General features: G+C 39.8%; 1 protein-coding gene across 1 annotated transcript in view; it reads right to left on the bottom strand.

Annotated features, from left to right (window-relative positions):
* The window catches only part of COPB2 (COPI coat complex subunit beta 2), a 34,818-nt gene extending 25,473 nt beyond the window's left edge, over window positions 1-9,345 (bottom strand). The window contains exons 1-2 of the mRNA XM_024565743.3: window positions 9,223-9,345; window positions 2,506-2,643 (exon numbers count right to left, since the gene is read on the bottom strand). Of these exons, the coding sequence (XP_024421511.2) occupies window positions 2,506-2,643; window positions 9,223-9,225 (141 nt within the window). The 5' untranslated portion in view covers window positions 9,226-9,345. The remainder of the gene's footprint in view (window positions 1-2,505; window positions 2,644-9,222) is intronic.
* Window positions 9,346-17,366: the final 8,021 nt, after the last annotated feature.

Here is a 17,366-nt window from a genome sequence, read left to right as displayed (position 1 = left end):
GAACTGTTGAGCCTACTCTGGCTTAAGGAACTTCTTCAGACAAATAATGAATAAATGGGGACATCGGCTCCAACCTGTACAAATGCTACCAGTCGACTGTGATATAGACACTTAGAACAGACAGAAATGCAATCTGTAAGATGACAGACAAATCCACAAAAGCTCACAGGAGGAGCCAACAAACCCAAGGATCTGCTGAGAGTAAAAGTAAAGCAGCCGTAGAACAAGCAGTCACGTTCGGGTCCGTGTTAAGTGCTGTGGCGGATACACGACATGAGAGCTGGTTTCCACATTCTCAAAGCTAAACTATCTGAAGAGGAAGAAACGCTGCTCACTCAACACCCAATGTAAGGTAGGAAAATAATGGCTGACACACAGGTCTCATACACAGTTTACCTAATTTTATTTAATCCATTTGACAATCTTGTGATGTAGGAAAGGAAATAGTATCTCTTTTTCAAGTAAGTAAACTGAGCCTGAACCTGGTTGAAAGGCCTACCCATATAATTTAATTAGCAAGATGGCTTCAAATTCTAACACATTGATTTTTTAAACCATTGTAGCCACCACTTTAAAGAGTATATAATATCTCCTTATTTGAAATTTAAGTACTTTGAATTTACTTCCACAAACCTTTTTGCCCTTAAGAATTTTGCTCTCAATATATATGAGTGGCAAGTAACTCCTGCTGGTGATAAAGTAAAAATCAAAAATAAAAAAATCAGGGAGAACCAAAAATGGGTCAGCCATTCAGCAAAGACTGAGGATGCGCTATGAGCCTGACTGCCAGGAATGCATTGGGAGCAACAGTGCGAACTCAGACTAGGATAACCCCTGCTCTCACAGAACCTCCATCTGTGAAGAAAAGAAGAAAATTAAACAAGATATTACCAATAAGATAAATTACAAAAGTGCAAGCAGATGGTCTTGCAAGAGGGCACAGAGGACACAAAAGAGAAAAACAGGCAAATTAAGTACACCTGGGCTTTAGAATAAACAGCAGGGAAATGACAGGGTTGAGAGATGGTTAAACGGAGCTGACAGAGGGATCCCTAGAAAGAATTAGCAAGTGTGGTAGGGGTGAGGGGAAGTATCAGCATATCTGCTAAGCATAAAATCAGAAAGGCTTCAAACATACGAATGAAGAAGTAGACTAAAAAGAAAAACAAACAAACAAACCAGGAAACAGAACATATATTACCTGCGTCAAGGGAAAGGAATTCACAAGGTAAAAGATTTGAAAATTACAGAGGAAAGGAATCCTGAAATAGTAATACAATAAAAAATGGAATGTTCATTATCCATCAGTTCAACGAATAATTATTGAGCACTTACTGTGTGTCAAGTAATATTATAGGCACTTGGAAACAGCAGAGAACAAAGTGTTAATGTGAACACAATGTCACCAGTGGGGTCTTGATTCAGTGTGCAGTCAGTTTCATTACAGGGACAAAAGGCTCTAGCAGGGTTTTTAGGTTTACTCCTGATGTTAGTGCCCTTGGCCTATTTCTGCCATCTTAAATTCCTCAAATGTGAATTTTTATCTGGACTCTAGAACTTAACTTTGGACATTGAGGACAAGTGCTGTATAAGAGACACATAACTGTATGGTATAGTGTGACTATCTGTTCTGTACTTCAGAAGAAAAAGATTAAGGATGGTCAAGAAAGACTAGAAAATAGGATAAACTAATTTGAAAGACACACTATTTACTCATATGAAAGAGAACAAAACAAGCATTTGAGGCAAATATTGTGTAAAATGCGCATTCTCATATGTGTAATCAAAATGGAGATCACATGGAGGGCTATCAGTGGGGGAGTGCGAGGGGGAGAGAGGGGGGAAAGGTACAGAGAATGAGTAGCATAAATGGCAGGTAGAAAACAGACAGGGGGAGGTTAAGAATAGTATAGGAAATGGAGAAGTCAAAGAACTTGTATGTACAACCCATGGACATGAACTAAAGGAGGGGAATGCGGGTGGGAGGGGGTGTGCAGGGTGGAGGGGAATAAAGGAGGGAAATGGGACAACTGTAATGGCATAATCAATAAAATGTATTTTTTTAAAAAGCTGACTACACATATTTCTCTGATATAATTTATAATTTGTATGGCTGATTGAAACTTATCTATGTATCATATTAAGCACTGGAGGAAAAATAAAATGAAAAATTCCATTCTTAAGAATGTTAAACTATTCACTAAATGGAAAAGTAAGTGCCATTAAATACCTTCTCTACAGCCAAGTAATATTATATTGGTGTCGGTTTCCTTAATCTAAAGAAAAGCTAATACTCCCTACATCCGAATTTAACATTTATAGACTGTATATTAGAAGTTCAGAACAGTGTCTTCCGCAAGCTGTTTCCCTTTACGGGACGTACTTTGTACCAATTTGCGGAAGCGGTCTGTATATAGTTACTGGACTCTGTTACGCTATCTCTTCTCTCTCATTATAAACACTGTCTAACACAGTATTTCTAATAAAGTCCTTAAAAATTCCTACCTGAGTTTCATGATTCCAAACGCACACACTGCCATTGTAAAGACTGGCCAACATCCATGGCTCTGTGGGGTGTAAATCCACACTCTTAACTCGATCCGATCGAGCAGTTAGCTTTCTCTTGATATCAAGTCGCAGAGGCTAAGAAGAAACAACATTAAAAAAAACTAAATTGTTATGCCAAATAAAATGTTTGAAATCGTAACTAAAAACAGTGCATTAACAGGCCTACAAAACAATTCAGTTTTTACTCTAGGAAATTGTAGACACAGTAAAATGTCTACATCCAAAATGTTTGGATGCAAAAGTGGGCCAAAAACATCAACAAAAAAACCAGAATAAATATTATCCTTATCAAGGCAAACAAATTCACAAAGTAAATTCTTCTACTTCTTCACTCACACACACAAAAAATATAAAAATTTAAAATTTATAGCAGCAGTTGTCAAACTTTTTGGTCTCAGGATCCCTTTATACTCTTAAAAAAATTTAAGGACCCTAAAAAAGATTTTTATGTGGGTTATATATAATGATTGATATTACCATGTTAAAAATTAAAACTGAGACAACTTAAAATATTTATGTATTCATTCACTTTCAAATAACAAGAATAAACCCATTTCATGTTAACTTAAACAACATACTTTTATGAAAAGTGTATTTTCAAAAGAAATTCAGTGAGAAGAGTAGCAATGTTTCACATTTTCACAAAACTTTAAATTCTGAGTTAATAGAGACAGTTAATTTCTCCTGTCTGCTTTTGCCTTCAATATGTTGTGATACGTTGTTTTGTTTGAAGTGTATGAAAAAAAAACTGGCCTCACAAAGATATGTAGTTAGAAATATTTTAACATTTTTTTCAAATAACTGTGGATATACCTCAATATCACACCAAAATTTAACAAGTGGTAGTTTCTTAAAGGTTAGTTGCTGTGTGAAATCTGAAACCATACAAATGAGCTTTTCACACTTTGTTACTTAAAACCCATTGGTCTACTCTGTATTTTGAATGGATCCATACATCATTTTGTAACATCATACATACATCGGTTATTTGGATGCTGACATATTGCATTGTACAGTATCACAATCACACGTATTAATATCACCATCGACCTCAACTGGTAAGTTTTAGAAATCTGTTAAGGTCAGTGATAGGACTTTTCTAAAATTCTAACTTTCACGAGAAAGCTCAAATTTTATCACCAGCAACAAATACTGTCAGGGACTTTTTTCAGCTTTTAGAAAACGTCTGCCAAACAATCAGGTCTGAACAATCAGTTTGCCAGCCACCGTTTCGAGTAAGGCTAGCAACTGACACAACAGTACGCAACAGAAGTGCTTTATGCTTACTTCTCATCCATCACACACAACAACTAAAAGGTGTATACACAAGTGCTGAAACGTGATGAAACTAGCTTTTTAAGAAGAAAACTGTGTGACAGTGAAGAATACACTATCACTAGAATGTGGTGACACCGCGCCAGCAGTTCTACCTTTCATTCCTTTCACAGCATCAGTACAAATATCAACAGAGTGAAAAAGGCCCACAGTGTCTTACTATTAGGAAAATAGTTTTGATTTGTGGACCTCCTAAAAAAATATGGGGAACTCCTATGAGACAGTGGACCACATTTTGAGAACCCCTGGTTTATAGGCTCTCTGGTAAATAAATATAAAATATCTACTAAATCACAATTTCTACCCATGTCATTAATGTCACATAAGAAAGTATTTTTAAGAAAGAGTTATTCATGAAGTCTTAGTAACCCTAAATTACAATATTAATCAATGTAGAACAGTATTGGCATAATAACAGACATGGATCAATGAAACGGAATAGAGAGCCCAGAAATAAACCCACACAAATATGTGGGCAAGTAATTTATGACTAGAAGCCAAGAATACACAATGGGGAAAGGCCAGTCTCTTCAACAAATGGTGTTGGGAAAACTGGACAGCCACATGCAGAACAATGAAACTGGACCCCTATCTTATACCACCCACAAAAATTAACTCAAAATTCATTTAAAACAACAATGTAAGACCAGAAACCATAAAACAAAAGAAAAACAACAATGTAAGACCAGAAACCATAAAACAAAAGAAAGCTCCTTGACATCTGTCTTAGAGATGATTTTTTCAATCTGGCAACGAAAGTCAAAATAAACAAGTGGGACTACATCAAACTAAAAAGCTTCTCCATAACAAAGGTTGCCATCAACAAAATGAAAAGGAAAGCTACCAAATGAGAGAAAATAATTGCAAATCATGTATCTAATAAGGGGCTAATAGCCAAAACATAATAAAAACTCATACTAATCAATAACAAAACAAAAACAATCCAATTTAAAAAGGGGCAGGTGATCTGAATAGACATATTTCTAAAGAAGACATACAGATGGCCAACAGGTATATGAAAAGATGCTCAAATGCAACTCAAAACCACAGTAAGATATGACCTCGCACCTGTTAGAATGGCTGTATCAAAAACACAAGAAATAACAAGTGTGGGTGAGGATATGGAGAAAAGGGAGCCCTTGTCACACTTGGTGGGAATATAAATTGGTGCAGCCACTATGAAAAACAGTATGGAGTTATTCAAAAAATTACAAATAGAACTATATGATCCAGCAATTCTACTTTTGGGTGTTTATCTGAACGAAAACACCAACTCAGAAAGATATCTGCACCCATCAGTGGACAAATATGATATATATGTATACACACTATAGTGGAATATTATTCGGCCATAAAAAGAATGAAACCTTACTATGCCAACATGGATGGATTTTGAGGGCATTACACTAAGTGAAATAAGTCAGACAGAAAAAGACAAACACTGTATAATCTCACTTATATGTGGAATCTTTAAAAAAAAAAACCCCAAACTCATAGATCTGTTCACAGAGAACAGATTAGTGATTGTGAGAGGCAGGGTACAGGGGTTTGGTGAAAAGGGTGAAGTCAAAGGGTACAGACTTCCAGTTATAAAATAAGTCATGGGGATGTAACATACAGTACCGTGACTATAGTTAATAATACTGTGTTGCATATTTGAAAGTTGCTGAGAGTGTATCTTATAAGTTCTCATCACAAGAAAAAATAAATTTTTGTAACCATGTATGGTGATGGATATTAACTAGACTTACTGTGGTGACCATTTCACAAGATGAGTTCTTAAACAAGAACTCAAATACTCTCTCAAGCCAGAAAATACTAATAGTTTAAAATTGCCTTTTTTTGCTCTAGCTAAGTAGCTAACGTTGGTTAGAGGGTTGTTCCACCAGGGTTTCTGGTTCAATCCCCAGTCAGGGTACATACAAGAATTAACCAGTGAATGCATAAATAAGTGGAACAACTAATTGATGTTTCTCTCTCAAAGCAATAAATCTGCCTTTTCAACCTGGATTCCTCATCTAAACCACAGAACAGAAAATGATTTAAATAATAATTTTCTTAATTTTCCCAAAGATACCATTCTAGGAGAACTTTCATATATAATACATGATGCCTTATCATGTATTATATACATTGCAGTAGTCTTAATTCTCTTTTAAGCAAATTGAGAAAGACTGATTGAAAATGTATTTCCCCTTCAACAGCTCTTAAACACAAACTAAGTTTATCTGGGAAACTGAGTTACTGTCAAATTTTTATTTTGTGAACTTCCATGCTGCTCATGAATGGGGCAGAAATTTAAGGTTACTTTCCAACTCAAAATGAAGATCACTGGATAATTTTAGCAGACAAATTTCCTGAAACAAAACAAACACCTCACAAGGCTTTTATTTAGCTTTTGGCGTCTGTATCAAATTTGGGTCACTGATTACTTCGAACCTTGTTCTTATTCCTGTACACTCCTTGCCTACTTTTAGTAATACCTGTACCCCTTATTTGACTTTACCCTCCCCCCCCCCCGCCTTACTAATACTCCCCCACCCATACCCCTTAATTTACTTCAAAAGATTAGAGTTCTTTGGCTCTTCTCTACCACCACCACAAAAATGTTTCCACTGTCATCCCTTCAAAATCCCTGTCATACTTTCAAACCACCATCTTCAGTCTTTGCTCATTCAAGGAAGCAGGGCCTTTTACTTCATCCATTTCTGAATTTTGCCCCATCACAGATTTTAACTTTTTCTGATCTCTTCTGAGTCAACAAACATGAAGTGTCTGTTATGTGCCAGGAACCATGGTGGGGACTTTCACTAAGCCAGCACATCTCATACTTTTCCTCTAAGTGAGGAAACTGGACACTTACAAACTGTGTATAGTTTATCATTAAGTGTTTTAAATAACTGATTACTGAGCAAAAGTGATGCTCCAAGAAGGTGGGCCGGGGACTGAGATATCCTAGCATACCTTTACCTACCCCTAATGCACAAATCCGTTTCAAAAGCACAGCCAAGAAAGAGCTCTTGCTACACTTCTCTCAACCTAAGGGCCTGCTTTGAATGAGACAATGTACTGGGCACTCTGGAACACAAAGATTAAGCTACTCGTACTGTACCCTCGAGTCTAAATGTCCCCCTCCATCTTCCAAAAGCTGGATTCATTTAGGACTCAGCTGAAATGCTGCTGCCACCACTACGATCTTCCTAATTACCCTAGCCATGAATAGCATTTCCTTTGGGATCCTATACATTAAATTTTAACCTTTGAAAATGTGCACACGTTCCTTTTTGATTTCTAGAGTAGATGCTCCTTAAGGGCAGGGTCGTTGCTTATTTGTCTTTATCTCCATAGCACCTTATATAGATGTATCTCGGAGACAGTGCGGTCTGGTTCCAGACCACTGCAATAAAGCAAGTCACTTGAATGTTTTGCTTTCCCAGTGCACATAGAATGTATGTTTACACTACTCTGTAGTCTATTAAGTGTGCAATAGCACTGTGTCAAAAAAAAAATCCCAAAAAACAATGTGTCTAACAATTAAAAGTGCTAACCATCATCTGAGCTTTCAGTGAGTTGTAATCTTTTTGGTGGTAGAGGGTCTTATCTTCAATCTGGGGGGGAAAAAAATCACAACAAAAAACCCAGTATTTGTGAAGTGCAATAAAGCAAAAGCAAAATAAAATGAGGCATGCCTGTTTTGGGGTGCAGGGGTTTAGGATAGACAGGATAACCCAAGTCTAGAGAGTCACGCTGAATTCCAATTTCAGATCCAGCATTCACTAAAATGTGCAACAGTGGGCATGTTTACTTCTCTCAGGCTCAACACAGGTAAAAAAAAAAAAAAGTGATTCTACAATTATCTATCTTTTAGTGTTATGGAAATACAGTGTTAAACAGAACAGTGCCTGGCCTACTGTTTATTTATAACTCACTCTCCCAGGTGCAATAAGAATCAGGAGGCAAAAGTTTAGCAAAGTGCATGGAAACACTCTATAGTAAATGCATGAGTAAATGAATTCACTTTGTATCGTAAACAAAAGATTTAAATTGTGTTAAAAATGAAGGAAATTATAGAAATGTATTCTTTAATGTAAGATTACCAAACAAAACTTAGTTAGGCAGAGCCAAGGGCCGTTCCCCAAAATGTCCATTACTGAAAGCACAGCAGACCCCAGACCCGAGTAGGTCGTTGATATAATTTAAAAGACTCGAAGTCTTGTTCGGGGGCTCTGAACCTGGTGACCCAAAAGAAAGTTCATGGATAAGACCAGGCGGTAGGGTGTCTGTGAGTGAACCCACTGAAATTCTATGCAACGCGGTGTTTCTCTACGCGTTTTCCTGGGAGTATCCGTAACTGTCAACAGCCTGCCCTAGGAATCCATCCCTGGGGTGGCTCCAACTGCCTCAAGTGGCCTCGTACAAACTCAATTTTAAGTTTTATTTTTTAACTGCCAGATGAGGAACTTTAACTTATTAGTTCCGAAGTTCTTCAGGCTCCAAATGCTTTGAACCCGTGCTTCAAAACAAGCAAAAAGAAAAAGGGGAACAAAGGCAGGAAGGTGTTTAAACATAGAAGAAAATACTCACTTTCTTACTTTTTTTCAGAAAGGATATTTTTACACTAGTTTTCTTTTATTATAACACTTGTGAAAAAGTATTTCAGGGCATTTTGGGGGGAGAGGGTGATAATAAAAAAAGTGCTGCCATTCTTAGCAGCCACCAGATTTGCAAATGCAGAAAAGAAGGCCAGTGTTACGAACAACTCTCTCACCCTTCTTTTCCCCTCAGAAACCGAAGCCAGAATCGCAGAGCATTCGGAACCCACTTTTGACTCCATATACACTTCACTTTCTTTTTTGCTCCTCTGCTTAAGCTCGTAGTTTGTGGTCAGCACACACGCTTACACTAGGATTAAGTTCAACCAGAGGGCTAGACCAGCTGTCACCGTTTCAAAGGCAGAACGAAGTAATTTTGCCAAAGCCTTCTACGAAGTTCGTTTACGGCCTTTTGTATTTGCAAACTGGGCCAGGACCACGGACCCCGCTGCAGACTTCAGGAACTCCATCAAAGGCCCTAAGCACCAGTGGAGTCAGGGACCACCCTCCGCCCCCAATTCCTGGTATTGCTTCCCCTAACCACCCCAGTCTCCTGGGTCCCACCGCCTCCTCACGAACACAAACTGGACCAGGACCCCACAAGGCCTGAAGCGGCAGCCTCAGCAGGAGCCCAAGCCGCTTAGTACCGCGGCCCCCAGACCAGGATTCCCATGCACTGGCCTGGGACCAAGGGGGTGTCGCTCCCTCCTATAGGGTATGGACCTACCATGGCTCCGTCAGTCCGAACTCGGACGCCGTCGCTAGAAACCCGCAACGAAGTCCCCGAAGAGACTCACCAACCCACTGACCGACGGACTGACTGACGTGGAACTTCCGGGAAGCGTTTCTCGCGATAGTGGAAACCAGGAAGCGAGCGCCTGCGCAAACCAGGCGTCGGGCTGACGTTTTCCCAAGCCCCTCCCCAGTTTCCTAGGCAACACGGTCCCCAGGTGCACAGAATAGTCCGAGTGCCGCTGGAGAAGACTGGGTGTGGCCTCGGCCTCCGAGGGCAGGGGCGTGTTACCGCTAAGCGTGGACGAAAACCTGAAAACCAAGAGATAAAAAGGATGGCAAAAAAGAAATGATTAATTCCTGCGGGACACTAAGGCAGGGGGCGCCCCCACATAGAGGAATTGTGTCTTAGAGGCTGAGAAGCGCTGTAAGGCTCGCTCTGATTCTAAGGAGAGGGTTGGGGAGGGAGAAGAAGGCGAGGCAAGGTTCTAAGCCCACGGTACCCGAGTGGCTACCCAACGTGGCTCAGAAAGTCCCCTGCGGACCCTGGACCTGGCACTTGATTGAGGCTGGATATGGGGCGGACCCTGGGCTGAGCTTCAGTCCTCTGAGGTCAGAGTGGAGGGAAGAGCCTTCCGTTCTGAAGCTCCCCAGGAGACAGGACTACCCAGCAGTGCATGATCACCTTTCATTGAGCACCGACTGTGTTATTCACTCATTTAACAAATATTTAATCGATCTTTGGTTGTGTGCCAGACTCACTTTCCTCTCAAATCCTACACGAAATCTGAATTATCTCCATTTTACTGATAAGGAGTCGAAGACTCAATGAAGTTAAGTGTCCTGGCCAAAGCTTTATATTAAGTGGTAGCAGAGTCAGGATTTGATCCCAGGCTGGTATGTACCCAAAATCCTGTGCTCTTCCTCCCACATCAAAGTACCTCGCCCTGTCCCTGTAGTTACAGTTGGAAGTTGTGGTATTCGATCCCTAGTCAGGGCACATACAAAACAAACCTCTCTGTCTCTCCTTTAAAAAAAAAAAAAAAAAAAAAAAAAAAAAAGGAAAGAAAAGAAAGAAAATGAAGAGGATCCTGGCCCTGGCTGGTGTGGCTCAGTTTGGAGCATTGTCTGGGAAACCAGAGGGTGGAGGGTTCAGTCCGCAGTCAGTCCATAAGTCTGGGTCGCAGGTTGCAGGCTGGGTTCCTGGTCAGGATGCATGCGAGAAGGCCACCGATGGATGTTTCTCTCTCTCACATTGATGTTTCTCTGCTTCTCACTCTTCCTCCCTTCCCCTCTTTTTAAAATGAATAAGCATATCCTGGGGTGAGGAAATAAATAAATATCAAGAAAACGTGTTTCTCTTCATTAAGGTAGCTGAACTCCAGAATAAAGGACCTGTGCCATAGGGGTTACCAAATAACGAAGGAGAGTATTTGCTTACCACCGTTCACCCTCCTGTATCTCCAGGGATGGGGAGGGGGCAGGAAACCACTGTGAGCCAAATAAAACTTGCCCTCTGGCTACATTTAAACGAGGACCTCTGGCTTGAGGGAAGCCTTAGAGGTTTTTTAGACCTCTAGATTTTCAGAAAGGCAATAATAAAATGTGAGTGTTGAAAGTGATATTTAAAGAAGACATGGACTTGGCATCAGGTCATTTGTTAATAGGAGCTTTGCTGCTAATGTGACCTCACTTTTCTTCATTTAAAAAAAAGATTAGGTTTGGTAATTTCTAGAGATCCTTCACTTTCTATCAATCTGTGTTTCTGTGATATTCAATAGTAGAAAGAAGAGTGGGTCTGGAACTGGATTTTAGTGCCAGCAGTGTGATGTTATCTTATGTAAATTGAGACAGGTAATTGAATACTTTGTTTATGCTTTGGAGTGATTGAGGATCATAAGAGTTGAAAATTTTACAAATATGAACTATACCTAATTTGAAGAGTGAAGCTTCCAATATTTCTACTTCCTGGATACTCTTGCACTTGAACAATATCTTCAGACTCGACACAGTACCAAGTAACACAAAATAAAATAATACATCATTTCTATTCTCAAGCAACTCACTTGGGAATACTTAAATCCTTGTGGTACCCAAGAATTGACCCAGCTGGTATTGATCAGGGCTGAGCCCCCAAGTGTCACACTCAATTTGACTATATCTTTTCTTTTTGTTCTCACTGCAGTTAACCAACATTAAGTTGTGCAGTTGTGCAATGTAAATTCATTCTTCTTCCAACCATTACATATTGAATTTGTACTATACTCAGAGCACTACACTACATGCTGCATGAAAATCACACCTATAGCCCTGGCTGGTGTGGCTCAGTGGATTGAGTGCTGGTCACTGGTTCAATTCCCAGTCAGGGCACATGCCTGGATTGCAGGCCGGGTCCCCAGTGTGGGGCATGCAAGAGGCAACCACACATTGATGTTTCTCTCTTTCTCTCTCCCTTCCCCTCTCTAAAAATAAACAAATAGAATCTTTAAAAAAAAATAAGTGTTTTAAAAAATTAACCTATAAAAATCTAGTCTTGTATTTTAGTTGAAATAAATTTTGTTTTAAAGAAATAAGATGATCAGATATGAACTAATACATAAAATGGCATTCAATATATGTGTGTATATTCCTATGTGTTCAATTGTAGGTTTAAAATAAAGTCTTCTGATTACTCTTTGGTTTAGAGGAGATTGGAATGTTAGGACAATAGCTCCGGAGAAGAAAAGAAATATGGACAAGCAGAGCAAATTGGTAAAGGGTTTCCCAAGAAGCTGGGTGCAATTGATCAACAGATCTTAAAGTCTCACTTGATCGATTTCTAGGATGACTGTTTCAACCCTGCCTTTTTGCTACTCCTGGGAGAATTCCAAGTGGAAGTTCAGCCAGCAGTGTCTAATACACACCCTTCCCTTTCCATTATATTCCTACCCACTTATAAGAAGTTAAGGAGGTGAAAATAATTCCCAAGGAAAAGTCTACTTGGTGTTTAAATATATGCATATATACACACACAGGCCACATCACTTAGCAAAGTGGTAAGAGCATAATAAGAACCTAGTCTCTCTTTTCAAAGAGGTTACAATTATAAGTAGAAGGATCAGTTTTGCACAAATAACTGGATACCAGATAATATGAGTACCCTGAGAGAGAGAGAAGAACCAATAAAATGCTCTGAGGATAAAATATCTGGCCAGGGAGGAAATAAGTTTCATGAAGGATGCAGAAGTTGAGCTGGACCTTGAAGTGAAGAATATATGGTCTCTTGAGGACCAGAAAAACTCCAGTTTGCTTGGAGAATAGTATTCATTGAGAAGGGCAGTGAGGGGAAAGGCTGGAGAAGAAGGATGGGGCCAGATCCTGAAGATTTTTAAATAGGGAGGAATTGGGCTTTGCCTTAGTAAAAATTTGGGAACCGTATCTGCACCCTATAATATATACCTATTGTTGATGTGTGTGAAGAAATGGTTGGGAGTGAGATATTATACGAGTGTCAGGGAAGTGGGTGTGGAAATAAGAGTAATAATGAATAACTCTTACTGAGTGCCCACTATGTACCCAGCTTTGGTACCTAGCAGCACTGTGCATGCTGCAGTTCATACAGTGATGCCAAAAGATAGGCATTTTCTCCAACTTACAGATGCAACACTAAGGCCTAGATGGATCTAGTATGCCCCATGCCACACTGCTCAAGAATGAGTGACAGCCCTGGCTGGGTTGCTCCGTTGATTGGAGCACTGTCCCATACACCAAAAGGTTGCCAGTTTGATTCCCAGTCAGGTCATACACCTAGGTTGTGGGTTTGATCCCTGGTCAGGGCTCATAAGAGAGGCAACTGATCAATGTTCTCTCTCTCCCTGCTCCCCCACCTCTGAAATAAATAAACATACCCTCAGGTGAGGATTAATTATTTTTTAAAAAAGAATAAGTCTCAGACAAGATTGAACCCAAGTCTGTCTACAAAACCAATGCTCTTTTACTAGAATATGATCTCTTCCTTTTTCACTAAGAAGCTAGAATCAACAGGATACACAAATATTTGAGTTTGTTGTGAGTTAAGGGATTAGAAGTTATCCTGATGCTAATGTTCTGAATCTAATGAACTCAGAGGAATATCTTTAATTAGAGAAAGAAGCGGAGCCAGTAAATGACACAGAGAAGGAGCAATTAGAGTAGGACAGCTAGGAGAACTGCGTGCCCCACAAGGAAAAGGGAGGGAGGACACTGTAGGATGACTAGACATCTAGATGGCTTTGGAGACCTTAGGGAGGCTTGGTATTTGAGGGGAAAAAACTGTTGCCAATGAATTCAATGGTTACGAGGACACTAGTAGCCTTTAAAATATTTCTGTTGAGTGATGCTAGGGAAAGCAGGTTTGCAAAGGATTAAGAAATTATTCAAATGGTAAAGAAATGGAGGTGGCAGGTGTAAACTATTTTACCAAAAGATTAGTGATGAAAAGGCAAATGTTGATGTCCCACTGGAAGTGCCTTGATTGTTCCCATATTTAGGGTGTAGTTGACATTAGCTATGTTATGATAACACTCCAAATGGATGTCTACAACTAAATGGACCTGCAGTGAGTAAGAACTAAGCAGACAAATGTCAAGAGGTTATGTACATGCAGGGCATTCTCAGAAGAGGGAAGAGCGAGAGTTTGATTTTTCCAGAGAACTAGAAGTAGTTTTGTGTGCCTGGGCATGAGAGTAGGAGGGGGAGGATTGAGAAATGGAATTAGAAAGAGAGATGAGTCTCAGATCCTGGAGGTCCATGATTGACAGTTTAAGGAGTCTGAACTTTATTCTGAAGGCTCTCAGGAACCATTGAAAAAGGTGAAGTAGGGTAATCTTTATACTCCATTACTGATTCATCATTGCACGCCAGCTACTTTCCCAGTTAAAGGAAATGTTAAGGTCATCAGCTGACTTTCTGCATGCAGTGAATGAAAGTGAGAATTTTGACCATATAATGACATACCATCAGCAGACTAAATTGAGATGGTGAACTACTAAGCTGTCTCCCAAGAAGAATGAAGCTTGTGGTTGCCTGATCCTTGGAGGCAAAAGCTTCAGACTTATTGCAAAAGCATCGATCAACTACAATGTTGTATACTTCATGTGATTACCTTCTAAGACTTTAAAATTTGTTAAAACATATGTACTCCATGTGGGTTTGATGGGAGATTCAGGATGGAGGGATTGTTCACTTTTGTTTACCTGAAAGCATAAAAATCCAGATTCTTAGTCATGTTTTTGGTATGGGTATAATTTTACTTTTTAAAATATGCATTAACTTTATGTTGCTTTAATAAACATTTTTAGAGGAGGCAGAGTTTAAATGAAGGAGGTGATTCCACAGGTGGGAATTATGAGACACGTAAACGTGGCAGCAGAGTTTTGGGAGTTTGTCATTTAGTGACGTCCATAATATTCCACACACCCAGACATTCTATACCTGGCTCTTCACACATGGGGCGCTAAGACCACCACCCATGATAAATCATGACCAGCAGACTCCGGAGACTTCTCTGTCCCGGGGTGGTCTTTCGGAATTACCTCTCTGGGTCTCAGCCTCATTACCTACAAGATAATGTTGGATAAAATAAACTCTAAAGTCCCTTCCTATTCTAACCTTCTTTAGACTTTTGAGTCTGTGACTCTAGGTTCATATTAAATGAAGTGAGCAAGGGGCGTGGCTGTAGGATATGTTAGTAGACGTTTGTTTTTACTTCATTCATGTGCCGACACAGCAGTTCCTCCCTCACAGCACGCATTGCTCTTCTCTCTGGAAGCCACCTTAAAGCGTCAAATTTTTGTTGAGGCTTCTTTATGCTTGGAACAATACTGTACCAACCTGATTGTCCTGGGCTTCAGGGCACAGAGCCTGGTGAGTGTGAGGAGGCCAGGAGCAGAGGCCCAAGTGCGCACCGTATGGGGAGGTCCCTGGTGAACATTCTCTGACAACCAGTGCTTAACTTTCTTTCCACACAAAAGGTTTTAGAAAGTTTTATATCAGGAAGTTGGTAAGTTTAGAGAAATTATGTTTCCCCAAGAAATATGTCCTTGCAAATGACAGTGCTGCAGATAAATAAATGAATAATAATGACAAATAGCCTGCATATCTGGCATATAGCAGTTACCTTTAAATTAATTGAAAAAAATTGATGTAAAAGTGAAATATCTGGAGTGACAAGGCACTGCACAGTATAATTTCCATTGAATTGCCTTATTCTGCTTTTTTCTAAAGAATCTGTCAGCTCAAGTTGATCTAAGGGCATACTGAATTTGAATTCAGATGTAGTTCAAGCCCTAAGGTTTAAAAATGAAGTCCTTGGGCTCTGAACTCCTGATGTGTTTTTGTATCTGAAGATGAGACTCCAAATCGTATTGGGTTGCGCTACTCCAGGGTTTCTTGTTTGATGTCAAAGCAACTTCACATTGATAGTGCTTGATCTGCTCACTAGAATCCTATAAAGATGTTGTCTCCAGGAAGAATGAGTTGTTTCTTTTGCTAATTATAGCTATACCTTGGCACATATGACACTGACAATAAATACAGAGATAACTTCATCCTAAAAAGGTTTCTATATAAAGTGAGGGTTAGTTAATTGGATCAGATACAAACACACACACACACACACACACACAGGTAAAGTCAGTATCTGAGGGAAGTGGAAGGAGATTACAGGGGCTTTTGTTTATTTCTTAGTTTTTTTTATTATAAATGTATACAGTATAGTAAAGAAAATAAATTATTTTATAACCATAAAATGTAGTAAAGGAGTATGTCATTTGAAGGAAGTATATTTTAAATATGATTATAGAGCAAAGAAATACCTCTTTTTAAAATTTTTTAATTGATTTGAGAGAGAGAGAGAGGAAGGGAGAGAGAAAAATAGAAATATTGATTTGTTCTTCCACACATTTATGCATTGACTGGTTGATTCTTGAATGTGCCCTGACCAGGGGTTGAACCCACAACCTTGGGGTATCAGGATGACTCTAACCAATTGAGCTATCTGACCAGGGCCAGAAAAATTTTTTTCTTTTCTGTATAAATCTAGATTTTCACTTTATAATACCCATTTAAGATGCCATAAAATGATACAGTTGTACCCAGGAATGAATATACAAAAGAGAATGTGCGATCTCTGTCTGAGTGTCCAAGAGAACTGGGAGCCAGGTTTTGAGATAGAAGGTTGTCCCATGGCTTTCGGTTAAGGCATATTCCTGGTAGAACTAGACAAGGAAGTAGCTTTGTTGGAAGGTTTAAGTTTGCAAGGGTTCCAGAAAGGTGAGCAGTGAGCAGGGAGCAGAGGAAGAAGAAAAGCTGCTAAGAGGTCTGGTGGGAGGGTTGTAAGCAGGACTCATCTTCATCTGGTCTGTATTAGGACTGCTAATATATGTATTAAAATACCAACTGTTAGATTGTTGCTGTCGTGAATGCCTCTACCACCCTAGCTGATCAGGTCCCTCCTCTGGGTTTCCACATATTCCAGCCACTAAAGGGTTAACAACTTACACCACGGGGGGCCTTCAGGATACTAATTTTGTGCAACAGCCTGCACTGGTCTGATAGTGGGAATATTTTCTGACTGATGAGTGCAGGTGCCTTAGAATTGTTAGATATTGTAACAACCTTGCCGATAAGGAAGGATAAGGAACCACTCTTGATGCCTCGTCAACAGATGAGGAACCAATAGCAGGAGACAGCGGGTGTTTCCCACCAACGAGCTGTATTCACAGTAGGGCAAATCATTAGGTAGGCCTCGCTGGCCTTTGGCAGCCAGTTCCAACCTCTCGGGTACTCCCTCCCCCTTTCCCACCAACTCCGCGTGCCTTTACAGGGCCTCCTTCCATAGCTTTCCCAGACACCGGTCTGATGAACACACCACATAGCCTATCACTGTAAAGCGCGATCAACCAACATGGGTTTTTCAGGCCTCTCCCAGAGTGCCTAGAGTTTTATAGGGGGCCAAAGACCAAGAAAAGGGACCAAATTCATTTTCAAAAAAAACTTTTTGTGCATCTGTAGTGCATAGAATTCTAGGTTCGCACTAACTTTCTTTGAGCACATTAAAGCTGTATCAGTCTACCCTTTTCTGACTTGCTCTTAAAAGTCCATTGTCAGTGGCTCCTTTGA

Source organism: Desmodus rotundus, chromosome 8 (genome assembly GCF_022682495.2).
Source record: "Desmodus rotundus isolate HL8 chromosome 8, HLdesRot8A.1, whole genome shotgun sequence".
NCBI classification, from domain to species: Eukaryota; Metazoa; Chordata; class Mammalia; order Chiroptera; family Phyllostomidae; genus Desmodus; species Desmodus rotundus.
Note: the sequence above shows the minus strand (reverse complement) of the source record. Positions and strands in the feature narration are given on the sequence as shown.